The 24,658-nt window shown below is 60.2% G+C and overlaps 2 protein-coding genes across 3 annotated transcripts; one reads left to right on the forward strand and one right to left on the reverse strand.

The window, feature by feature from the left end:
• Positions 1-11,949: 11,949 nt before the first annotated feature.
• On the reverse strand, positions 11,950-14,126 carry LOC138733871 (H-2 class II histocompatibility antigen, A-Q alpha chain-like). Its single transcript, XM_069881381.1, has 4 exons — positions 13,931-14,126; positions 13,177-13,434; positions 12,557-12,838; positions 11,950-12,459 (listed from the first exon to the last, which is right to left on the reverse strand). The coding sequence occupies exons 1-4, from the start codon at positions 14,001-14,003 to the stop codon at positions 12,305-12,307; spliced, it is 768 nt and encodes a 255-aa protein (XP_069737482.1). The 5' UTR covers positions 14,004-14,126; the 3' UTR covers positions 11,950-12,304.
• A 40-nt stretch (positions 14,127-14,166) lies between these two features.
• LOC138733870 (class II histocompatibility antigen, B-L beta chain-like) lies at positions 14,167-20,625 on the forward strand. Of its 2 annotated transcripts, none has more exons than XM_069881380.1 (5): positions 14,167-14,421; positions 17,808-18,077; positions 19,276-19,557; positions 19,634-19,740; positions 20,482-20,625. In XM_069881380.1, exons 1-5 carry the CDS (start codon positions 14,205-14,207, stop codon positions 20,488-20,490), a joined length of 885 nt encoding a protein of 294 aa, XP_069737481.1. In that variant the 5' UTR covers positions 14,167-14,204; the 3' UTR covers positions 20,491-20,625. The 2 variants fall into 2 exon arrangements, with proteins under 2 accessions (XP_069737481.1, XP_069737480.1); XM_069881379.1 differs by lacking the exon at positions 14,167-14,421 and adding an exon at positions 16,433-16,622.
• Positions 20,626-24,658: the final 4,033 nt, after the last annotated feature.

Genomic DNA, 24,658 nt, shown 5'->3' on the forward strand with positions numbered 1-24,658 from the left:
ACTGGGCTAAGATGAACCGAGCCAAACTGGGCCAAACTGGGCTAAGCTGAACTGGGCCAAACTGGGCCAAACTGGGCCAAGCTGAACTGGGCCCAGTTGAGCCGAGCAGGTTCTGGTGGGATCCCAGGGTGGATGCTCCGGGCTGAGGTCCAGGAGACGTGGGAAGAGGGTCCGGAGAGGGGGGAGACGCCTCGTCCCTGGAGACGTTCGAGGTCCGGCTGGTTGGGGCTCTGAGCGACCTGATCCAGCTGGAGATGATTCTTCCGCCCCAGTGCTCCCAGTGCTCCTCCCAGTGCCCCCCAGTGCCCCCCATCCCAGTACCCCTTAATGCCCCCCAGCTCTCCCAGTTCCCCCAATTCCTCCTCCCCAGTTTCCCCAGTGTCCCCCACCCCAGTATCCCCCTAAGTCCCCCCAGTCCCTCCCAGCTCCCCCACTTCCTCCCCCAGTTACCTCAATTCCTCCTCCCCAGTTGCCCCCAGTGCCCCCGACCCCATTTGCCCTCCCAGTCCCTCCTCCAGTTCCCCCAGTTCCTCCCCCAGTTCTCCCAATTCCTCCTCCCCAGTTCCTCCCAGTTCCCCCATCCCAGTACCCCCTAATTCCCCCCCAGTTCCTCCAATTCCTCCCTCCAGTGCTCCTCCCAGTTCCTCCCAGTGTCCCCCCCGTGGTTCCCTAATTCCCCTCCAATTCCTCTCCAACTCCCCCCCCAGTTCCCCCAATTCCTCCCCCCAGTACCCTCCCAGTTCCCCCAGTATCCCCCTAATTCCCCCCAGTTCGGCCAATTCAAGCTGATTTGAACTGGGCCCAACTGGGCCAAGCTGAGTCTGGTCAAACTGAAGGGAACTGGGCCAAACTGACCTGAACTGGGTCAAGGAGAATTGGGCCAAGCGGAGCTGAACTGGGCCCAACTGGGCCAAGCTGAACTGGGCTAAGCTGAGTCTGGTCAAACTGAGCTGAACTGGGCCAAGCCGAGTCTGACCAAGCTGAGCTGAACTGGGCCAAACTGAGCTCAACAGGGTCAAACTGGGCCAAGCTGAACTGGCCAAACTGAGCTGAACTGGGCTAAGCTGAGTCTGATCAAGCTGAGCTGAACTGGGCCAAACTGGGCCAAGCTGAGCTGGGCCAAACTGAGCCAAGCTGAATCTGATCAAGCTGAGCTCAACTGGGCCAAACTGAGCTCAACAGGGTCAAACAGGGCCAAGCTGAACTGGGCCAAGCTGAGTCTGCACAAGATGAGCCAAACTGGATCAAGCTGAGCTGAACTGGGCCAAGGAGAACTGGACCAAGCTGAATCTGGTGAGGCTGAGCTGAACTGGGCCAAACTGGGCCAAGCTGGGTCGGATCAAGCTGAGCTGAACTGGGCCAAACTGGGCCAAGCTGGGTCGGATCAAGCTGAGCTGAACTGGGCCAAGTCAAGCCTGACCAAGTTGAGCTGAACTGGGCCAAACTGAGCTCAACAGGGTCAAACTGGGCCAAGCTGAACTGGCCAAACTGAGCTGAACTGGGCCAAACTGAGCTGGCTGAGCCGAGACTGATCAAGCTGAGCTGAGCTGGGCCAAGCTGAGCTGAACTGGGCCAAACTGGGCCAAGCTGAGCTGAACTGGGCCAAACTGGGCCAAGCTGAATCTGGTCAAGCCGAGCTGAACTGGGCCAAACTGGGCCAAGCTGAGCTGAACTGGGCCAAACTGGGCCAAGCTGAACTGGGCCAAACTGAGCCAAGATGAATCTGGTCAAGCCGAGCTGAACTGGGCCAAACTGGGCCAAGCTGAGCTGAACTGGGCCAAACTGGGCCAAGCTGAACTGGCCAAACTGAGGTGAACTGGGCCAAGCTGAGTCTGATCAAGTTGAGCTGAACTGGGCCAAACTGGGCCAAGCTGAGCTGGGCCAAACTGAGCCAAGATGGATCTGGTCAAGCTGAGCTGAACTGGGCCAAACCGAGTCTGCACAAGATGAGCCAAACTGGATCAAGCTGAGCTGAACTGGGCCCAACTGGGCTAAACTGAGCTGAACTGGGCCAAGCTGAGTCTGATCAAGCTGAGCTGAACTGGGCCAAACTGAGTCTGCACAAGATGAGCCAAACTGGATCAAGCTGAGCTGAACTGGGCCAAGGAGAACTGGGCCAAGCTGAATCTGGTGAAGGTGAGCTGAACTGGGCCAAGCTGGGCTGAATTGGGTCAAACTGGACCAAGATGAGTCTGACCAAATGAGCTGAACTGGGCCAAACTGAGCTGGCTGAGCCGAGACTGATCAAGCTGAGCTGAGCTGGGCCAAGCTGAGTTAAGCTGGGCCAAACTGGGCCAAGCTGAGCTGAACTGGGCCAAACTGGGCCAAGCTGAATCTGATCAAGCTGAGCTGAACTGGGCCAAACTGAGCTCAACAGGGTCAAACTGGGCCAAGCTGAACTGGCCAAACTGAGCTGAACTGGGCTAAGCTGAGTCTGATCAAGTTGAGCTGAACTGGGCCAAACCGAGTCTGCACAAGATGAGCCAAACTGGATCAAGCTGAGCTGAACTGGGCCCAACTGGGCCAAGCTGAGCTGAACTGGGCCAAGGAGAACTGGACCAAGCTGAATCTGGTGAGGCTGAGCTGAACTGGGCCAAGCTGAGTCTGACCAAGCTGAGCTGAACTGGGTCAAACTGGGCTAAGTTGAGTCTGGTCAAGCTGAGCTGAACTGGGCCAAACTGAGCCAAGATGAATCTGGTCAAGCTGAGCTGAAATGGGCCCAACCGAGTCTGCACAAGATGAGCCAAACTGGATCAAGCTGAGCTGAACTGGGCCAAGGAGAACTGGGCCAAGCTGAATCTGGTGAAGTTGAGCTGAACTGGGCCAAGCTGGGCTGAACTGGGCCAGGCAACCGAGTCTGATCAAGCTGAGCTCAGCAGGCCAAGCTGAGTTGAACTGGGCCAAACTGAGCTCAACAGGGTCAAACTGGGCCAAACTGAGCTGGCTGAGCTGAACTGGGTCAAACTGGGCCAAGCTGAGTCTGGTCAAGCTGAGCTGAACTGGACCAAGTCAAGCCTGACCAAGCTGAGCTGAACTGGGCCAAACTGAGCTCAACAGGGTCAAACTGGGCCAAGCTGAACTGGCCAAACTGAGCTGAACTGGGCTAAGCTGGGTCTGATCAAGTTGAGCTGAACTGGGCCAAACCGAGTCTGCACAAGATGAGCCAAACTGGATCAAGCTGAGCTGAACTGGGCCAAGGAGGACTGGACCAAGCTGAATCTGGTGAAGCTGAGCTGAACTGGGCCAAGCTGAGCTGAACTGGGTCAAACTGGGCCAAGCTGAGTCTGATCAAGCTGAGCTGAACTGGGCCAAACCGAGTCTGCACAAGATGAGCCAAACTGGATCAAGCTGAGCTGGACTGGGCCCAACTGGGCCAAGCTGAGCTGAACTGGGCCAAACTGAGCTGGCTGAGCTGAGTCTGGTGAAGCTGAGCTGAACTGGGCCAAACTGGACCAAGCGGAGTCTGATCAAGCTGGGCTGAACTGGGTCGAGGTGAATTGGGCCAAACTGAGCAGGTCTGACTGTGCTGAACTGGGCCAAACCCAGTCTGCCCAAGCTGAGCTCAACTGGCCAGACTGGGCCAAGCCGAGTCTGATCAAGCTGAGCTGAACTGGGCCAAACCGAGTCTGCACAAGATGAGCCAAACTGGATCAAGCTGAGCTGAACTGGGCCAAGGAGAACTGGACCGAGCTGAATCTGGTGAGGCTGAGCTGAACTGGGCCAAACTGGGCCAAGCTGAGTCTGATCAAGCTGAGCTGAACTGGGCCAAGCTGGGCCAAGCTGAGTCTGATCAAGCTGAGCTGAACTGGGCCAAGTCGAGTCTGATCAAGTTGAGCTGAACTGGGCCAAACTGGGCCAAGTGGAATCTGATCAAACTGAAGGGAACTGGGCCAAACTGAGCAGGTCAAGCTGAGCTGAACTGGGCCAAGCTGAGTCTGATCAAGTTGAGCTGAACTGGGCCAAACCGAGTCTGCACAAGATGAGCCAAACTGGATCAAGCTGAGCTGAACTGGGCCCCACTGGGCCAAGCTGAGCTGAACTGGGCCAAGGAGAACTGGGCCAAGCTGAATCTGGTGAAGCTGAGCTGAACTGGGCCAAGCTGGGCTCAACTGGCCAAACTGGGCCAAGCGGAGTCTGATCAAGCTGGGCTGAACTGGGCCAAACTGGGCTAAGCTGAACTGGGCCAAACTGGGCCACGCTGAGTCTGATCAAGCTGAGCTGAACTGGGCCAAACTGGGCTAAGCTGAACTGGGCCCAGTTGAGCCGAGCAGGTTCTGGTGGGATCCCAGGGTGGATGCTCCGGGCTGAGGTCCAGGAGACACGGGAAGAGGTTCCGGAGAAGGGGGAGACGCCCCGTCCCTGGAGACGTTCGAGGTCCGGCTGGTTGGGGCTCTGAGCGACCTGATCCAGCTGGAGATGATTCTTCCGCCCCAGTGCTCCCAGTGCTCCTCCCAGTGCCCCCCAGTGCCCCCCAGTGCCCCCCATCCCAGTACCCGTTAATCCCCCCCATCTCTCCCAGTGCTCCCAGTTCCTCCTCCCCAGTTCCCCCCAGTGCCCCCGACCCCATTTGCCCTCCCAGTCCCTCCTCCAGTTCCCCCCAGTTCCCCCAGTTCCTCCCCCAGTTCTCCCAATTCCTCCTCCCCAGTTCCTCCCAGTTCCCCCATCCCAGTACCCCCTAATTCCCCCCCAGTTCCTCCAATTCCTCCCTCCAGTGCTCCTCCCAGTTCCTCCCAGTGCCCCCCCCGTGGTTCCCTAATTCCCCTCCAATTCCTCTCCAACTCCCCCCCCAGTTCCCCCAATTCCTCCCCCCAGTACCCTCCCAGTTCCCCCAGTATCCCCCTAATTCCCCCCAGTTCGGCCAATTCAAGCTGATTTGAACTGGGCCCAACTGGGCCAAGCTGAGTCTGGTCAAACTGAAGGGAACTGGGCCAAACTGACCTGAACTGGGTCAAGGAGAATTGGGCCAAGCGGAGCTGAACTGGGCCCAACTGGGCCAAGCTGAACTGGGCTAAGCTGAGTCTGGTCAAACTGAGCTGAACTGGGCCAAGCCGAGTCTGACCAAGCTGAGCTGAACTGGGCCAAACTGAGCTCAACAGGGTCAAACTGGGCCAAGCTGAACTGGCCAAACTGAGCTGAACTGGGCCAAGCTGAGTCTGGTCAAGTTGAGCTGAACTGGGCCAAACTGGGCCAAGTTGAGCTGGTCCAAACTGAGCCAAGATGAATCTGGTCAAGGTGAGCTGAACTGGGCCAAACCGAGTCTGCGCAAGATGAGCCAAACTGGATCAAGCTGAGCTGAACTGGGCCAAGGAGAACTGGGCCAAGCTGAATCTGGTCAAGCTGAGCTGAACTGGGCCAAGCTGAGCTGAACTGGGTCAAACTGGGCCAAGCTGAGCTGAACTGGGCCAAGCAACTGAATCTGATCAAGTTGAGCTGAACTGGGCCCAGATGGGCCAAGCTGAACTGGGCCAAGCTGAGTCTGGTCAAACTGAGCTGAACTGGGCCAAACTGGGCCAAGTTGAGCTGGGCCAAACTGAGCCAAGATGAAGCTGGTCAAGTCGAGCTGAACTGGGCCAAGCTGGGCTGAACTGGGTCGAACTGGACCAAGCTGAATCTGGTGAAGCTGAGCTGAACTGGGCCAAGCTGAGTTGAACTGGGTCGAACTGGGCCAAGCTGAGTCTGATCAAGCTGGGCTGAACTGGGTCAAGGTGAATTGGGCCAAACTGAGCAGGTCTGACTGTGCTGAACTGGGCCAAACCCAGTCTGCCCAAGCTGAGCTCAACTGGCCAGACTGAGCCAAGATGAATCTGGTCAAGCTGGGCTGAACTGGGCCAAACTGAGTCTGCACAAGATGAGCCAAACTGGATCAAGCTGAGCTGAACTGGGCCCAACTGGGCCAAGCTGAGCTGAACTGGGCCAAGGAGAACTGGACCAAGCTGAATCTGGTGAAGCTGAGGTGAACTGGGTCAAACTGGGCCACGCTGAGTCTGATCAAGCTGAGCTGAACAGGGCCAAACTGGGCTAAGCTGAACCGAGCCAAACTGGGCCAAACTGGGCTAAGCTGAACTGGGCCCAGTAGAGCCGAGCAGGTTCTGGCGGGATCCCCGGGTGGATGTTCCGGGCTGAGGTCCAGGAGACGCGGGAAGAGGTTCTGGAGAGGGGGGAGACGCCTCATCCCTGGAGACGTTCGAGGTCCGGCTGGTTGGGGCTCTGAGCGACCTGATCCGGCTGGAGATGATTCTTCCGCCCCAGTGCTCCCAGTGCTCCTCCCAGTGCCCCCCAGTGCCCCCCATCCCAGTACCCCTTAATCCCCCCCAGCTCTCCCAGTTCCCCCAATTCCTCCTCCCCAGTTTCCCCAGTGCCCCCCACCCCAGTATCCCACTAAGTCCCCCCAGTCCCTCCCAGCTCCCCCACTTCCTCCCCCAGTGCTCCCAGCTCCTCCTCCCCAGTTCCTCCCAGTTCCCCCATCCCAGTACCCCCTAATTCCCCCCCAGTTCCTCTAATTCCTCCCTCCAGTGCTCCTCCCAGTTCCTCCCAGTGCCCCCCCCCGTGGTTCCCTAATTCCCCTCCAATTCCTCTCCAACTCCCCCCCCAGTTCCCCCAATTCCTCCCCCCAGTTCCCCCAGTGCCCCCCAGTATCCCCCTAATTCCCCCCAGTTCCCCCAATTCCTCCCCGCTAGTTCACTCCAGTGCCCCCAGTACCTCCCAGTTTCCCCAGTGCCCCCCCACTATCCCTCTAATTCCCCCCCAGTTCCCCCAATTCCTCCCTCCAGTTCACCCCAGTGCCCCCCCAGTTCCTCTGTTCCCCCCCAGTTCCCACAATTCCTCTCCCCTAGTTCACCCCAGTGCCCCCCAGTACCCCTCCAGTTCCCTCCCAGTGCCCCCCCAGTTCCCCTGATTCCCTCCCAGCTCCTCCAATTCCTCTCCCCCAGTTCACCCCAGTGCCTCCCCAGTGACCCCTAGTTCCCCCCAGTCCCCCCCCAGTTCCCCAGTTCCCCCATTTCCTCCCTCCCAGTTCACTCCAGTGCCCCCCCAATACCCTCCCAGTTCCTCCCAGTGTACCCCCCAGTGCTTCACTAATTCCCCCCCAGTTCCCCCCCATTCCTCCCCCCTAGTTCACTCCAGTGCCCCCCAGTACCTCCCAGTTTCCCCAGTGCCCCCCCATCCCTCTAATTCCCCCCCAGTTCCCCCAATTCCTCCCTCCAGTTCACCCCAGTGCCCCCCAGTACCCCTCCAGTTCCCTCCCAGTACCCCCCCAGTTCCCCTGTTCGCCCCCTAGCTCCCCCAATTCCTCCCTCCCAGTTCACTCCAGTGGCCCCCAATACCCTCCCAGTTCCTCCCAGTGCCCTCATCCCAGTACCCCCTAATTCCCCTCCAGTTCCCCCAATTCCTCCTCCCAGTTCCCCCAGTGTCCCCCATCCCAGTGCCCCCCTAACTTCCTCCCAGTTCTCCCAATTCCTCCCCCCAAGTCCCTCCCAGTGCCCCCCCAGTACCCTCCCAGTCCCTCCCAGTGCTCCCCACTCCAGTATCCCCCTAACTCCCCCCCAGTTCCCTCCCAGTGGCCCCCCCAGTACCCCCCAGTTCCCCCCCCCCGCAGGCCACGGGGATTTCCAGCCACGCCAGCGTTTCGGGGAAACTGGGCGCTCCCTGCCCCCCAGTAACCCCAGTCCAACCAGTCACTGGGCGGCACTGGGCCGCGTCACCCGTCTCCGGCAGAGTCCGAGCAGCGGAGCTCACGGGGTTCAACCAGGAGCCCCCCCCCAATCCCAGTGCCCCCCCAGTGCTCCCCATTGCCCCCCTCCCAGTTCCATCCCAGTTCCCCCACTGCCCCCCAATTCCTCCCCTGTTCCCCCAGTATCCACCAATTCTCCCCCCAGCTCCCCCCAGTCCCCCCCAATAACCCTCCAGTTCCCCCCAGTGCCCCCCAATTCCCTCCCAATTCCCCCCAGTACCCCTCAATTTCCCCCCGATTTCCCCCAGTGCCCCCCAATTCCCCCCCAGTTCCTCCCAGTACCCCTCAATTTCCCCCCACAATTCCCCCCAGTACCCCTCAATTTCCCCCCCGATTTCCCCCGGTGCCCCCCAATTCCCTCCCAGTTCCCCCCCAGTGCCCCCCAGTTCCCCCCAGTACCCCTCAATTTCCTCCAAGTGCCCCCCAGTTCCCCCCAGTACCCCTCAATTTCCCCCCAGTGCCCCCCAGTACCCCTCAATTTCCTCCAAGTGCCCCTCAGTTCCTCCCAGTACCCCTCAATTTCCTCCAAGTGCCCCCCAGTTCCCCCCAGTACCCCTCAATTTCCCCCCAGTGCCCCCCAGTACCCCTCAATTTCGCCCCAAGTCCCTCCCAGTTCCCCCCAGTACCCCTCAATTTCCTCCAAGTGCCCCCCAGTTCCCCCCAGTACCCCTCAATTTCCCCCCAGTGCCCCCCAGTACCCCTCAATTTCCTCCAAGTGCCCCTCAGTTCCTCCCAGTACCCCTCAATTTCCTCCAAGTGCCCCCCAGTTCCTCCTAGTACCCCTCAATTCCCCCCAGTGCCCCCCAGTTCCCCCCAGTACCCCTCAATTTCCCCCCAGTGCCCCCAATTCCTCCTCAGTTTCCCCCAGTGCCCCAATAATTCCCCCCAGTTCCCCCCAGTACCCCTCAATTTCCTCCAAGTGCCCCCCAGTTCCTCCTAGTACCCCTCAATTCCCCCCAGTGCCCCCCAGTTCCCCCCAGTACCCCTCAATTTCCCCCCAGTGCCCCCAATTCCTTCTCAGTTTCCCCCAGTGCCCCAATAATTCCCCCCAGTTCCCCCCAGTATCCCTCAATTTCCCTCCAGCGACCACCAGTTCCCCCCAGTGCCCCTCAATTTCCCTCCAGTGACCCCCAGTTCCCCCCAGTTCGCCTCAATTTCCCCCCAGTGCCCCCAATTCCTTCTCAGTTCCCCCCAGTGCCCCTCAATTTCCCTCCAGTGACCCCCAGTTCCCCCCAGTTCGCCTCAATTTCCCCCCAGTGCCCCCAATTCCTCCTCAGTTTCCCCCAGTGCCCCAATAATTCCCCCCAGTTCCCCCCAGTACCCCTCAATTTCCTCCAAGTGCCCCCCAGTTCCTCCTAGTACCCCTCAATTCCCCCCAGTGCCCCCCAGTTCCCCCCAGTACCCCTCAATTTCCCCCCAGTGCCCCCAATTCCTTCTCAGTTTCCCCCAGTGCCCCAATAATTCCCCCCAGTTCCCCCCAGTATCCCTCAATTTCCCTCCAGCGACCACCAGTTCCCCCCAGTGCCCCTCAATTTCCCTCCAGTGACCCCCAGTTCCCCCCAGTTCGCCTCAATTTCCCCCCAGTGCCCCCAATTCCTTCTCAGTTCCCCCCAGTGCCCCTCAATTTCCCTCCAGTGACCCCCAGTTCCCCCCAGTTCGCCTCAATTTCCCCCCAGTGCCCCCAATTCCTCCTCAGTTTCCCCCAGTGCCCCAATAATTCCCCCCAGTTCCCCCCAGTACCCCTCAATTTCCTCCAAGTGCCCCCCAGTTCCTCCTAGTACCCCTCAATTCCCCCCAGTGCCCCCCAGTTCCCCCCAGTACCCCTCAATTTCCCCCCAGTGCCCCCAATTCCTTCTCAGTTTCCCCCAGTGCCCCAATAATTCCCCCCAGTTCCCCCCAGTATCCCTCAATTTCCCTCCAGCGACCACCAGTTCCCCCCAGTGCCCCTCAATTTCCCTCCAGTGACCCCCAGTTCCCCCCAGTTCGCCTCAATTTCCCCCCAGTGCCCCCAATTCTTCCCCAGTTTCCCCCAGTGCCCCAATAATTCCCCCCAGTTCCCCCCAGTACCCCTCAATTTCCCCCCAGTGCCCCCCAGTTCCTTCCAGTACCCCTCAATTTCCCCCCCCCCCCCAATTCCCTCCCAGTTTCCCCAGTTCCCCGTGTTGCTGTTTGTCCCTGGTAACTGGTGACACCACAGCCCGGCTTGGGGGGGGGGGCAGAAATGACACTTTCTCTTGGGAACCCCCTGGCACCGTTCCTGGGAGGCACTGGGGGGGACTGGGAGCACTGGGAGGCACTGGGAGGGGGGGAGGATTGGGGGTGAAACTGGAGGGGCACTGGGAGGGAACTGGGGGGAGGGGAATGAGGGAGAATTGGGGGGCACTGGGGAGAACTGGGGGGGAACTCGGGGTACTGAGGAGAACTGGGGGGGGAATTGAGGGATACTGGGGGGAACTGGGGAGGAATTGGGGGGCACTGGGGAGAACTGGGGGGGAATTGAGGGATACTGGGGGGGAATTGAGTTGGCACTGGGGTGAACTGGGGGGGAATTGGGGGGAACTGGGGGGAACTGGGGGGGAACTGGGGGACACTGGGGGGAACTGGGGAGGAATTGGGGGGTTCTAGGGAGAACTGGGGGGTACTGGGGGGGAATTTGGGGATACTGGGGAGACCTGGGGGGGAATTGAGGTGGCACTGGGGTGAACTGGGGGGGAATTGAGGGGAACCAGGGGGGGGAATGGGGGACACTGGGGGAACAGGGGGGGAATTGGGGGGTACTGGGGAGACCTGGGGGGAAATTTGGGACACTGGAGGAACTGGGGGGGAACTGGGGGACACTGGAGGAACTGGGGGGGGAACTGAGGGAGCACTGGGGGGGGCTGGGTGGAACTGGGGAATACTGGGAGGAGCTGGAGGGGAAATTTGGGGGGCACTGGGAGGGAAATGGGGAAATTTGGGGACACTGAGGGGAACTGGTGGGGAAACTGGGTCGGGTGGGACAAGAGGGGACACTGGGGTTGGGGGGGATGCAGAGGGGCCACTGGACTGGGGGGACTGGGAGGACTGGGACTCTTCAATGTCCTCAGAACCGTGCGAGGGAAGCACACGCCTGGTGTCCCCTTCCCCCACCCCGGGTTTCACATCCTCTTCGGCTCTCACCACCCGCTCTCTGGCTCGGCCGCATCTTCTCCTTCCGCTTCCTCACCCAGAGCTGCCGCCGTGGCCGCCCCTCCTGCTCCCAGGAGGATTTTGCTCCTCACCCTCCTCACCCTCTCACCTCCACACGGCGATGGCGCTTGGTTTGTGTCCTTATCTCAACCCAGGAGGACTTTGCTTCTCACTCTCCTCACCCTCTCAGCTCCACATAGCATGGTGATGGTTCTTGGGTTGGTTGGTGCCCTTACCCCAACCCAGGAGGACTTTGCTCCTCATCCTCTCAGCTCCACACACAACGCTGATGGCCCTTGAGTTGTTTTGTGTCCTTATCTCAACCCTGGAGGGATTTGCTCCTCATCTTCCTCATCCTCTCAGCTCCACACGCTGCGGCGATGGCCCTTGGGCTGACTGGTGTCCTTATCTCAACCCTGGAGGACTTTTCTCCTTATCCTCCCACCTCCAGACACTGCGGCGATGGCCCTTGGGTTGGTTTGTGTCCTTATCTCAACCCTGGAGGGATTCGCTCCTCACCCTCCTCATCCTCTCACCTCCACACATCATGGTGATGGTTCTTGGGTTGGTTGGTGCCCTTATCTCAACCCTGGAGGGATTCGCTCCTCACCCTCCTCATCCTCTCACCTCCACACATCATGGTGATGGTTCTTGGGTTGGTTGGTGTCCTTATCTCAACCCAAGAGGGTGGAAAACTCACACGCATGGGTCTGGGCATGTCCTGGTTTGAGCTGCTACTGGGAGAACTGGTTTGCCTTGAGGAGAAGATGAGGCTTTGCTCCCACCCTCCCCCAACGACTGGTCCCCATGGACCACGAGCCCTGGCAACCATGGTCCTCTCACTACGGCCATGTGCCGATGGGCTCCACCGTCCCCAGCAGCACCTTCTTCTTCTTCTCCAGGGTTGCTGAGATCAAGGAGATCCCACAGGGACCTGAGCTCACCCTACTCCTTCTTCTGGAAGCTGGAGCTCTGCCCCACACCTCCCACCCCATGGATCCCTCAAGATATCACAGAGGCTTTTGGAGAACAGTGAGGAACACACAACAGCGTCAACCCAACCCACTTTATTGTGGAGCCAAAGCAGCAGAGCAGGGCAGAGAGGGCAGGACCGGGCGCCGTGGGGCAGGTATGGGGCAGGACACAGCCCCCTCGTCCTCATGGAGAACCCTTGGACCAGGAGGAGTTGCCACGTCCCCAGCTGGAGGTGACCAGAGGGCCAAGGGTTGTGGGTAGGAAAGCACCAGCGTGGTGGCACTGGGACCAGTACAGGATGGGGTGGGAGATGGAGACGCTGAGAAGGTGGGTGAGGGATTTGGGGTGGTGGGATGAGTAGATCCTGCCATGAGATGAGAGCTGAGGGCGCTGAGAAGAGGTGGGAGACCCCCCCCGTGGGGCTCTGCCCCCTCACAAGGGGTCGCGTTGGGTGCGGGCGCTCCTCATCTTCATGGCCTTGATGATGAGGATGGTGCCCACGGCGATGCCGATGATGCCCACGGCCAGGCCCAGCGCGCACACCACGGTCTCGGTGGTCTCGGAAACGGGGAGAGGCACCTGAAGTTCTGCAGAAGGTTGAGGTGAGGGGTGAGAAGAAGGAGTGAGGGTGGCCAGGAGAGGGGACATGGCCACTCGGTGGCCTGGCCAAGGTCTTCTCCTCACCCCAATGCCGGCGCAAGGGGGTGGGGAGCCCCCAGTGCTCCACGCGGCAGTCGTAGGACTCCCCGCGGGTGGGGATGAAGGTCAGGTAGGAGAACTTGCGGAAGCTGTGGTCATCCCGCGGGTAGAAGACGGTCTCGAAGACGCCGTCCTTCACCTCCTGCCCGTTCTTCAGCCACGTGATGGAGACGACGGACGGCCAGAACTTGTCCACATAGCAGATGAGGACGTTGGGGTCGCCCAGCTCCACGTGGTGCTTGGAGAACACCGTCACCTCAGGTGGCACTGGGGACAGTCGCAAGAGGGCAGGGTCAGAGATTGCTGAGAGCTGGGGCTTGAGAAGAACCATGGGATGGGTAGGGTTGGGTTGGGTTGGGTTGGGTCGAGTTGGGTTGGGTTGGGTTGGGTTGGAAGGGACCCCAAAGCCCATCCAGATCTACCCCATGCCAGGGGCAGGGAGCTTGAGATTATGGAATGGATTGAGTTGGAAGTGACCTCAAAGCCTACACAGATCCAACCTCCTCCCATGGGCAGAGACACCTCAAGTTCCCCGAGCCCCATCCAACCTGACCTTGAGCACCTCCCCGCCCCACGTCCTTCGAGAAGAAGAGCCTGGTGGTTACCGATGGTTCCCTGAGAGCGGTTGGACCTTTCGATCATGATCTCCAGGTTGTGTTTGCCGATGGCCGCGTTCTGCAGAGCCCCCTGAGCCTCAAAGCTGGTGACCTCCCCGAACTCGGGCAGGCGCCACACGGTCTCCTGCTTCTCCAGGTCCACGTGGAAGATCTCGTCGGCGTTGAACGCCTGCTGGTACTCGCCAGCCTCCTGCTGCGGCGACTCCAGCCGCTGCTGGAACTCAGCTTGGTGGATGGTGTTCCCCACTGCCACGAGACCCCAGACCACGGTAGCCATGGGGAAGGACCACGTGGTCCCACCTTGGCCCCTAGACCCACAGCACCCGTGGGTCCAGATCTCTGGGTCCTACCTCAGCCCCCAGACCCACAGCACCCACGGGTCCAGGTCTCCAGATCCCACTTCAGCCCCCAGACCCACAGCACTCATGGGTCCAGGACCCCCAAAAGACCTCGGAACCAGAGCAGCCATGGTTCTAGGACTTCCAACAGACCCAGACCCACAGCACCCATGGGTCTAGGACCTCCAAGAGACCCCAGACCCACAACACCCATGTCTCCAGAGTCCCCAGATGTGAATTTGCCCCCAGACCCAGAGCACCTATGGTTCTAGGACCCCCAAAACACCCCAGATCCACAGTGCCCATGGGTCCAGGGTCCCCGGGTGCAACCTTTGCCCCCAGACCCAAGACACCCACGATTCCAGGACCCCCTGTACCCGCTTGGCCCTGATCCCCGCGCCGACCTTTCTTGCCCCCCGCGCCCTGCAGGCTCAGCCACAGCAGCAGCGCCAGCGCCAGGTCCCATCCTGCGGCCATCGCCTCGGTGTCGCGGCTCTGCGGGCGAGGGCTGCGGGTCGGGGTCCCCCCGGCGGGGGACGGGGCCCCCCAAACTGTGGGCCAATGGCAGGGAGCCCCGAGGGCGCCTCAGCTGTTCCCAGGCAGAGCCCCGGCCCAGAGCACCCTGAGGAGCAGACAGACGGACGGCCGCGCGCCCGCGCCTCTGCCTGGAGACGAGTGATGCTGCCCAGCTGCGCTGCGCACTGGGCCGCGCTGGGACTGCCAGTGGCGCCACTGGGCAGCACTGGGGCAGAGTGCGGCTGGCTCGGGGGTGCCGGCACCTCTGCCTTCTGTGCCGGGAGCACCATGGGGGCTGCTGGCGTGCTGGGAGCTGGGGCCGTGCTGGTGGCACTGGTGGCGCTGGGAGCCCACGGGGCTGCCGGCGAGGAGAGCCGAGGTGAGCTCAGCCCCACGGCGTGGGGAGGTGCTGGGCGCTGCCGGGGGGCCGGAGCCCAAGCCCGGCTTGGGGGGCCGCGAGGGCGAGCCAGGGGGAGAGGGGGTGGCATGGGGAAAGGGGGTCCCCGGGCTGGAGCCTAGGGAAGGGATGGATCTGGAGGGAAGGGATGGGGCTAGGGGGAAGGGATTGACCTGGAGGGAAGGGATGGAGCTAGAAGGAAGGGATGGAGATAGGGGGTAGGGATGGAGAGAGGAGGTAGGGATGGAGGTAGAGGGAAGGGAAGGAGCTAGAGGGAAGGGCTGGACCCAGAGGGAAGGGATGGAGCCAGGGGGAAGTGACAGACCCAGAGGGAAGGAATGGAGCTAGGGGGAAGGGATGGAGTTAGGGGGAAAGGATGGAACTAGGAGGCAGGGATGGACTAAGAGGGAAGAGATGGAGCTAGAGGGACGGAATGGACCTGGAGGGAAGGGATGGATCCGGAAGGAAGGGATGGAGCTAGAGGGAAGGGATGGACCTGGAGGGAAGAGATAGAACTAGGGGGAAAGGGTGGATCTAGGGGGAAGGGATGGACCTGGAGCGAATGGATTCTCCTGGAGGGAAGTGTTGGATACAGAGAGAAGGGATGGAACCAGAGGGAAGGGATGGACCTGCAGGGGTGAGATGGAGCTAGGGCGAAGGGATGGAGCTAGGGGGAAGGGTGGGGTCGGAGGGAAGAGATGGATCCAGAGGGACGGGATGGACCCAGAGGGAAGGGTTGGAGCCAGAGGGAAGGGATGGATTGAAAATGAATTTATGGATCCAGAGGGAAGGGATGGATTGAAAGGGAAGCTATGGATCCAGAGGGAATTATAGGATCTAGAAGGGAGAGATGGACCCAGAGGGAAGTGAAGAATCCCAGCATTCCAGCCTGTTCAGATCCCTTTGGAGACTCAAAATCCACCAGGAGATCGGCAACTCTTCCCAGCTTAGTGTCCTCTGCAAAGTCGCTGAGGGTGCCCTGGATGCCTTCATCCAGGTCATTGATAAAGGTGTTGAAAGGGGAAGGGATGGATCCAGAGGGAAGGGATGGATCCAGAGGGAAGGGATGGATCCAGATGGAAGGGATGAACCTAGAGGGAAGGGATGGACCTAGAGGGAAATGATAAGATGGGAGGAAAGAGATGGGCCCCGATGCAAGTGTTAGACCCAGAGGGAAGGCTTGGATCCAGACAGGATGGATTGAATGAGATGGAATTTTAGAATCACCAGGTTGGAAAAGGCCTCTTGGATTATCGACTCCAACCATTCCTGGCAGCCACTAAACCTCAGCACCTTGTCCACCCATCCCTTAAACACCTCCAGGAAACTCAACCCCCTCCCTGGGCAGCCTGTTCCAGTCCCCAATGACCCTTTACATGAAAAAAATTTCCTAATATCCAGCCTGAATGAATGGATCCAGAGGGCAGGGATGGACACAGAGGGAAGGGATGGAGCAAGAGGGAAGGGATGGACCCAGAGGGATTGAAAGGGAAGTTATGGATTCAGAGGGAATTAGCAAATCTAGAGGGGAGAGATTGACCCAGAGGGAAGTGTTGGATGCCAGCGTTCCAGCCTGTTCAGATCTCTTTAGAGACTCAAAACCCTCCAGGAGACTGACAGCTCCTCCCAGCTTAGTGCCCTCTGCAAAGTCCCTGAGGGTGCCCTGGATGCCTTCCTCCAGGTCATTGATAAAGATGTTGAAAAGGGAAGGGATGGATCCTGAGGGCAGGGATGGACCCAGAGGGAAGGGATGGATCCAGAGGGCAGTGGTGCATTCAGGGGAAGAGATGCCCCCAGAGGAGAAGGACGGGGCAGCTGGGGCAGGAGAAGCTCTCCAAGCTGTGGGCCAATGGCAGGGAGCCCCGAGGGCGCCTCAGCTGTTCCCAGGCAGAGCCCCGGCCCAGAGCACCCTGAGGAGCAGACAGACGGCCGGCCGCGCGCCCGCGCCTCTGCCTGGAGACGAGTGATGCTGCCCAGCTGCGCTGCGCACTGGGCCGCGCTGGGACTGCCAGTGGCGCCACCGGGCAGCACTGGGGCAGAGTGCGGCTGGCTCGGGGGTGCCGGCACCTCTGCCTTCTGTGCCGGGAGCACCATGGGGGCTGCTGGCGTGCTGGGAGCTGGGGCCGTGCTGGTGGCACTGGTGGCGCTGGGAGCCCACGGGGCTGCCGGCGAGGAGAGCAGAGGTGAGCTCAGCCCCACGGCGTGGGGAGGTGCTGGGTGCTGCCGGGGGGCCGGAGCCCAACCCCGGCTTGGGGGGCCACGAGGGCGAGCCAGGGGGAGAGGGGGTGGCATGGGGAAAGGGGGTCCCCGGGCATGAGCCTGGGGAAGGGATAGAGCTGGAGGGAAGGGATGGAGCTAGGGGGAAGGGATGGATCCAGAGGGAAGGGATGGAGCTGGAGGGAAGGGATGGACCTGGAGGGAAGGGATGGAGCTAGAGGGAATGGATGGAGATGGGGGTAGGGATGGAGACAGGTGGTAGGGATGGAGGTAGAGGGAAGGGAAGGAGCTAGAGGGAAGGGCTGGATCCAGAGGGAAGGGATGGAGCCAGGGGGAAGTGACAGATCTAGAGGGAAGGAATGGAGTTAGGGGGAAGGGACGGAACTAGGAGGCAGGGATGGACTAAGCGGGAAGGGATGGAGCTAGAGGGAAGGGATGAACCTGGAGGGAAGGGATGGGTCCATAGGGAAGGGATTGAGCTAGAGGGAAGGGATGGACCTGGAGGGAAGAGATAGAACTAGGGGGAAAGGATGGATCCAGGGGGAAAGGATGGAGCCAGAGGGAAGGGATGGATCCAGAGGGGAGGGATGGACCTAGAGGGCAGGGATGGATCCAGGGGGAAGGGATGGATCCAGAGGGCCGTGGTGCATCCAGTGGAAGAGATGCCCCCAGAGGAGAAGGACGGGGCAGCTGGGGCAGGAGAAGCTCTCCAAGCTGTGGGCCAATGGCAGGGAGCCCTGAGGGCGCCTCAGCTGTTCCCAGGCAGAGCCCTGGGGGGAAGGGATGGAGTTAGGGGGAAGTGATGGGCCTAGGGGGAAGGGGTGGAGCTAGAAGGAAGGGCTGGATCCAGAGGGAAGGGATGGAGCTAGGGGAAGGGATGGAGCTTGGGGGAAGGGATGGAATTAGGGGGAAGGGATGAAGCTGGGGGGAAGGGATGGACCTGGAAGGAATGTATGGGGCTAGGGGGAAGGGGTGGAGCTAGAGGGAAGGGATGGATCCAGAGGGAAGGTATGCACCTAGATTTTGGGAGTGGATCCAGAGGGAAGGGATGGATTTGAAAGGGGGTCCCCGGGCCTCCTCCCACCTGCCCCATCGCTGGGCCCTGGAGGGGGAAGGGGCAGCGGCTCCTCACCCCAGCTCTGCGCCAACAGGCTTCTTCCAGGACCAGTTTAAAGCCGACTGCTACTTCACCAACGGCACCGAGCGGGTGAGGTTTGTGTACAGACGCATCTACAACCGGGAGCAGTTCGTGCACTTCGACAGCGATGTGGGGGTCTTCGTGGCCGACACCCCCCTGGGCGAGCCTGATGCCAAATACTGGAACAGCCAGGAGGACTTCCTGGAACGTGTACGGGCTGCAGTGGACACGTTCTGCCGACACAACTACAAGGTGGCTTCCTCTTTCACCGTGGATCGTCGAGGTGAGCGCGTGGCAGCCCCTCTCCGGGGGTCGGGCACGAGCCAAGCCCCTGGGCGCAGGAGGGCAGCGCGTGTCCGTGCCGCGCTCGCGCAGAGCCCCCGCGCCCTTCCCCGAGGCCCCCAGCCCCACCACGGCCGCGGCTGGACGGGACCCCCAGGGCTCCTCCAGTCCAGATCCCGGCCCTGCCCACAGCCCAGTCTCCAGCCCAAACCTCCCCTGGCCCAGCCGCAGGGGGTTCCTCTCATCCCATCGCTTGTTCCTGGCGAGAAGAGACCCACCCGCTGGACGAGGACGGGGCTGGGTGGTGGCCACAGGGTTTCGGCTTGGACGGCAGCACAACTTTCTTCCCCAGAAGGGCTCTCAGGCCCTGGAACGGCTGCGCAGGGAGGTGGTGGAGTCCCCATCCCTGGAGGGGTTCCCAAGCCGGGCAGATGAAGTGCTCGGAGATCTGGGTTAGCAGTGGCCGCATCCAGTTGGCCTTGAGGGTCTCCAAGGTCCGTCCCAACCTAGCAATTCAATATTTTCTGGTCTCTCGTACCTGGAGAGCTCGTACTGGTTGGGTTTGAAGGTCTCCAAAGTCTTTCCCAACCTCGTGATTCAATGCTTTCTGGTTCCTCTTTGCTGTAAAGCTTCTCCAGGCTGAGCTTGAGGGTTTCCAAGGTCTTTCCCCACATTGTGATTCAATGGTTTCTCGCTCCTGGAGAGCTCCAGGTGGCCTTGAGGATCTCCAAGCTCTTTCCCAACGTCGCGATTCAATGCTTTCTGATTCCTCGTACATGGAGAGCTCCAACTGGGCTTCAGGGTCTCCAAGGTCTTTCCCAAATTAATGATTCAATGCTTTCCAGTCCCTCTAACCTGGAGAGCTCTGGTTGGCCTTGAGGGTCTCCAAGGTCTTTCCCAACCTAGCAATTCATTGTTTTCTGGTTCCTCACACCTGGACAGTCATTCCAGTTGGGCTCGAGGGTCTCCAAGGTCCTTCCCAGCCTCGCCATTCCATGCTTTCTCGCCCCTGGAGAGCTCCGGCTGGGCTTGAGAGTGTCGGAGCCCTCTCCCAGCAGCGCCTCTGTGCTCTCTGCCTCCCGGCCTGCCCCGCGAGCCCCCGGCCCCCTGTCTGGGGAGCAGAGGGCGAGCCCTGGTCCAGGCTGGGTGGCCCCTGGGCTCTGGCAGCCCCGGGGCAGCTCTCTGGCGCTCTCCCCCAGTGCAGCCCCAGGTGGAAATCCACCCCGTGCAGTCGGGCTCCCTGCCCCAGACCGACAGGCTGGTTTGTGCCGTGATGGATTTCTACCCCGCCGAGATCGAGGTGAAGTGGTTCAAGAACGGGCACGAGGAGGTGGAGGGCGTGGTGTCCACGGACGTGATGCAGAACGGAGACTGGACCTACCAGGTGCTGGTGATGCTGGAAACCATCCCACAGCATGGGGAGACCTACACGTGCCAGGTGGAGCACGCCAGCCTGCAGCGCCCCGTCACCCAGGCGTGGGGTAAGAGCCTGGGCTGGGGGCAGGGGGAGTGGGACGGGGCCCCCCGAGCCCTGAGCCCCTGCTCTCGGCCCCGCAGAGCTGCAGGCGGACGGCGCCAGGAGCAAGATGCTGACAGGGGTGGGGGGCTTCGTGCTGGGCTTCGTCTTCCTGGCACTGGGGCTCGTCCTTTACGGCCGCAACAAGGTCAGCGGGGGAATGGTGGGGGGCACCGGGGGTTTGGAGGGTCATTGGGGTCTGGGAGGTCATTGGGGTTTCGGGGGTCATTGAGATTTGGAGGGAGCTGGGGTCTGAGGGGATCATTGTGGTCCAGGGGGCCATTGGGCTTTGGGGTGTCATTGGGGTCTAGGGAGTCATCGGGGTTTCAGGGGACGTGGGTCTTTGGGGGATCATTAGAGTCTGGGGAGAGCTGAGATTTTTGGGGTTACTTTGGGGCCTGGGAGTCCTGGGATGTAGGGGGGTCATTGTGGTCAGGGGGGCTGGGGTTTGGGGGTCATAGGGTTTGGGGGTCTGGGGTCTGGTGGGGATGTGGGGATTTGAGCTCTGGGTGTGTCACTGGGATCCAGGGGACTTGGTGCTTTGGGGGATCATTGGGCTCTGGGTGGTCATTGGGATCAAGGGGCGTCATGGGACCTGGGAGAACTAGGGATTTGGGGGGATCAGCAGGGTCTAGGGAGGTCATTGGGGTCTGGGGGGACCTGGGGCCATGGAGCACCTTGGGTTTTGGGGACCTGAGGACTGGGGAACCTTGGGACCTACAGGGACTCGGCGTTTGCAGAGTCCATGGGGTTTGGTGGGATTTGGGGTTTGGGGATCCTTCAGGTTTGGGGGCAATTGGGTTTTGGTGTGTCCCTGGGTCTTGGGGGTCTCTGGGGTCCCTGGGGTTTGGGGTCCCTGCCCCCCTCATCTCCTCCCTTTCCCCCCCAGAGCTCCTGAAGGAACCCCAGCTCCTGCGCAGCCGCTCCAGCGCCATCCGTGCCCCCCAGCCCCCTGACCCCCGCCTGCCCCACTGCGGGATCCCCCCAGCCCCCCCGCTGCTGCCTCGATGCTTGATAAACACTGAGAGCTGCACTGGGGGCTTCACTGCAACCTCGCTGGGGACACTGGGAGGCACTGGGAGGGAGATGTGGAGACTGGGAGGCACTGGGAGCTGAGGTGGGGAGACTGGGAGGCACTGGGATCCAGCTGTGGGTGCAGCTCACGTCTCCCCATCCCCTCGCCCAACTGGAGGACGGTCCCTCTCGTCCCATCCCTTGTTCCTTGGGAGGAGAGACCAGCACCCACCTCGCTCCAACCTCCTCCCCGCCAGCTGCAGAGAGTGACGAGGTCTCCCCTCAGCTCCTCTTCTCCACACCAAAGCCCCCTCAGACCCCTCACACCCTTCCCGGCCTCTCCACACCCCTCCCAGCTCTGGTCCTTCTCCGCACGCTCTCCAGCCCCTCCAGGTCCCTCTTGGAACCAGGGAACGTTGGAATGGGTTGGGTTGGAAAAGTCCTTCCAGATCCAATCCAACTCTTGAGCCGACGTCACTCCCAAACCACGTCCCTTCCCAGGGTCTCCATCCCCTTCTCCGGACGCTCTCCAGCCCCTCCAGGTCCCTCTTGGAGTGAGGAGCCCAAAACTGACCCCAGGGTTCCAGGTGCGGCCTCCCCAGGGGACGATCCCATCCCTGTGCCTGCTGGACACCCCATGGTGACCCCAGCCAGGATGCTGGTGGCCACCTGGGCCTCCGGGGCCACTGCTGGATCCTGTTGGGCCGCTGTCGACCAGCGCCCCAGGGCCTTTTCCTACCAGAAGGGATGGGAATGAAGGAGGGGAGGCCCTGGCCCAGGAAGCCAGAGAAACCCGGGCTGCCCCATCCCTGGAGGGGTTCAGGCTGGAGGAGCTTTGGAGTCCCTGATCCAGTGGGAGTTGTCCCTGCCCATGGCCGGGGAGGATCGGGATGGGCTTGGAGGTCCCTTCCAACCCAAACCATCCCATGATCTCCATCACCATCAGCATTAGCACCACCACGAGTCAAACTAGATGAGCTTTGAGGTCTCTCACAATCCAAACCATTCCACAATTCCATGATCTCCATCACCATCAGCATTAGCACCACCAGGATTGGACCTGGATGGGCTTTGAGATCCCTTCCAGCCCAACCCATCCCATGCTGGGAGTTGTGGGAAGCCAGCATCCCTCACCCAGCCTGGGCACCGCGGGGCCGTCATCTCCATCAGCCGTGGGCAGCGAGACCAGAGCTGGGACTGAAGAGATTTCCCATCTATAAATTTTCCAACATTCTTTTCCTTCCCAAGGACTGATTTTCCTGTTATTATCGTAGAGTCATAGAGTCACAGAATCCTAGAATGGTTTGGGTTGGGGGAGACCTTAAAGCTCATCCAGTCGCAGCCCTCTGGCCCTGGGCAGGGACACCTCCCACTGGATCAGGGGCTCCAATCCCCCATCCAACCTGGCCTGGAACCCCTCCAGGGATGGGGCTGATGCAACCTTCCGGGCCAACCTGTTCCAGTTCCTCCCCATCCTCATGGTGAAGAGATTTCTCCTTATGTCCAGTCGAACTCTGCCCCTCTCCAGTTTATCCCCATTGTCCCTTGTCCTGTCACCCCAAGCCTTTGGGAACAGCCCCTCCCCAGCTCTCTTGGAGCCCCTTCAGGCACTGGAAGCTGCTCTAAGGTCTCCTCGGAGCCTTCTCTTCTGAAGGCTGAACAACCCCAACTCTCTCAGCCTCTCCTCGTATGCTCCAGCCCTCGGTTCATCCTTGTTGCCTCCTCTGGACCCGTTCCTGCTGCTCTATCTCCTTCTCATCTTGAGGGTTCCAGAAGTGGAGACAACACTCCAGATGAGGTCTCACCCGAGTGGAGCCGAGGGGACAATCCCCTCCCTCGCCCTGCTGGCCGCGCGGCTTCTGATGCAGCCCAGGACGCGCTTGGATTCTGGGCTGCGAGCACACGTTGCTGGCTCAGGTTGAAGTTCTCCTCCCCCAGCACCCCAAGTCCTCCTCCTCATGCTGTTCTCCATCCCATCATCCCCCATCGTGTACTGAAGTCGGGGATTGCCCCGACCCAGGTGTAGGACCCTGCACTTGGCACTGTTGAAGCTCATGGGGTTCTCCCAGCCCCACTTCTCCAGCCTGTCGAGGTCCCTCGGGATGATCCCGTCCTTCAGGTGTGGCAACTGCCCCACCCAGCTCGCTGTGACCTCCAAACTTGCTGAGAGGGCCCTCGATCTCGCTGTCTGCGTCACTGCTGAAGATATTCAACAGCACCGATCCCAGTACGGACCCCTGAGGGACACCACTGGTCACCATCCTCCATCTGGACTTGAAGCCATTGACCACTACGCTTCGAACACAACCATCCAACCACTTTCTTCTCCCCTGAACCATCCACCCATCAAATCCATCTCCCTCCAGTTCAGAGAGAAGGATGCTGGGGGGGACCATGTCAGAGGCTTTACAGAAGCCCAGGTAGATCCCATCCATCGGTTCAGCCGTGTCCACTGCTGAGGTTACCCACTAAGCTGGTCATACAGGACCTTCACTTCCCTCACCAAGTTCAGCTCCAGCTGTGCCGTGGCCTTCCTGGCTCCATCCCTACACAACCGGGCAGCGTCCTGAGGAACATCCCAGGTTCCCCGTCCCTGCTTGTCCTGCCCGTGCGGCTCCCTCTTCTTCTTGAGTTTAACCAGCGGGTCTCGACTCAGACACGCCGGTCTCTTCCCTTCCCTGCTTGATTTCCTACAGATGGGGACTGAGCGCTCTTGTGTTGCACGGAAACCATCTTCCAGCTCTGTTCTGCTCCCTTGTCTTGGAGGACGTCATCCCAGGGGATCCTACTGAGTAATTCCTTGACCAGCTGGGAGTCTGCTTTCCTGAAATGGTGTCCTGACTCTGCTCCTCACCTGTCCCACATCCTAGCCGCTCAGGTGAAAGATGCTAGCATCTCAGGAGAAAGTAATCCCCATGTTCCGGAAAAAAAGCCGGCAGGGAAGAAAACCAGCTTGGTTGAACAGAGAGATCTTGAGTGATATCAAGAAGAAGAGAAATGTTTATGGGCTCTGGAAGAGGGGACAGGCCTCTGGACTACAGGAGGGAGGTGAGATTGTGTAGGGAAAAAATCAGAAGGGCTAAGGCTCAGCTAGAAATCAGATTGGCAAAGTCTGTGAAAGATAACAAAAAATCTTTCTATAAATATATAAATAATAAAAAGAGGACTAGGGAGACCATACAGTCCCTATTGGACACAGAAGGAACAACAGTGACAGGGGATGAGGAAAAGGCTGAGGTACTTAATGTCTTCTTTGCCTCAGTCTTTAATTGTAAAGAGAGTCGTTCCGTCTGTGTACAAACCCAGGAGCTAGAGGAGCCAAATGAGGCTCCCGTGATCCAAGAGGAGGTGGTCAGAGCCTTGCTAGCCCGACTAGACACCCACAAGTCTATGGGGCCGGACGGGATTCACCCAAGGGCATTGAAGGAGCTGGCGGGTGTGCTGGCCAAACCCCTTTCCATCATCTTCCAGCAGTCCTGGAAGACTGGGGAAGTCCCACTGGACTGGAGGCTGATGTTGTGCCCATCTACAAGAAGGGTCACAGGGAGGATCCAGGGAACTCCAGGCCTGTCAGTCTGACCTCAGTGCCAGGGAAAGTCATGGAGCACGTGATCTTGAGTGCGATCATGAAGCTCATGCAAGAGAACCGGGCGATCAGGCCCAGTCCACACAGGGTCACAAAAGGCAGGTCTTGCCAGACTAACCTGATCGCCTTCTATGACAAAGTGACTCGGCTGCTGGATGAGGGAAAGGCTGTGGATGGATCTTCCTGGACTTCAGTAAAGCCTTTGTCACAGTTTCTCCCAGCATTCTGCTTCGGAAACTGTCACCTCTGGCCTGGACAGGCGCACACTCTCCTGGGTGGAAAACTGGTTGGCTGGAGGGCCCAGAGAGTGGTGGGAGATGGAGTTAACTCCAGCTGGAGGCCAGTGACAAGTGGGGTTCTCCAGGGCTCAGTGCTGGGTCCAGCCCTGTTCAATGTCTTTATCAATGACCTGGATGAAGGCACCGAGTGCACCCTTAGCAAGTTTTCAGACAACACTAAGCTGGGT

The sequence above is a fragment of the Phaenicophaeus curvirostris genome, unplaced genomic scaffold, assembly GCF_032191515.1.
Source record: "Phaenicophaeus curvirostris isolate KB17595 unplaced genomic scaffold, BPBGC_Pcur_1.0 scaffold_44, whole genome shotgun sequence".
In the NCBI taxonomy this organism is placed as follows: domain Eukaryota; kingdom Metazoa; phylum Chordata; class Aves; order Cuculiformes; family Cuculidae; genus Phaenicophaeus; species Phaenicophaeus curvirostris.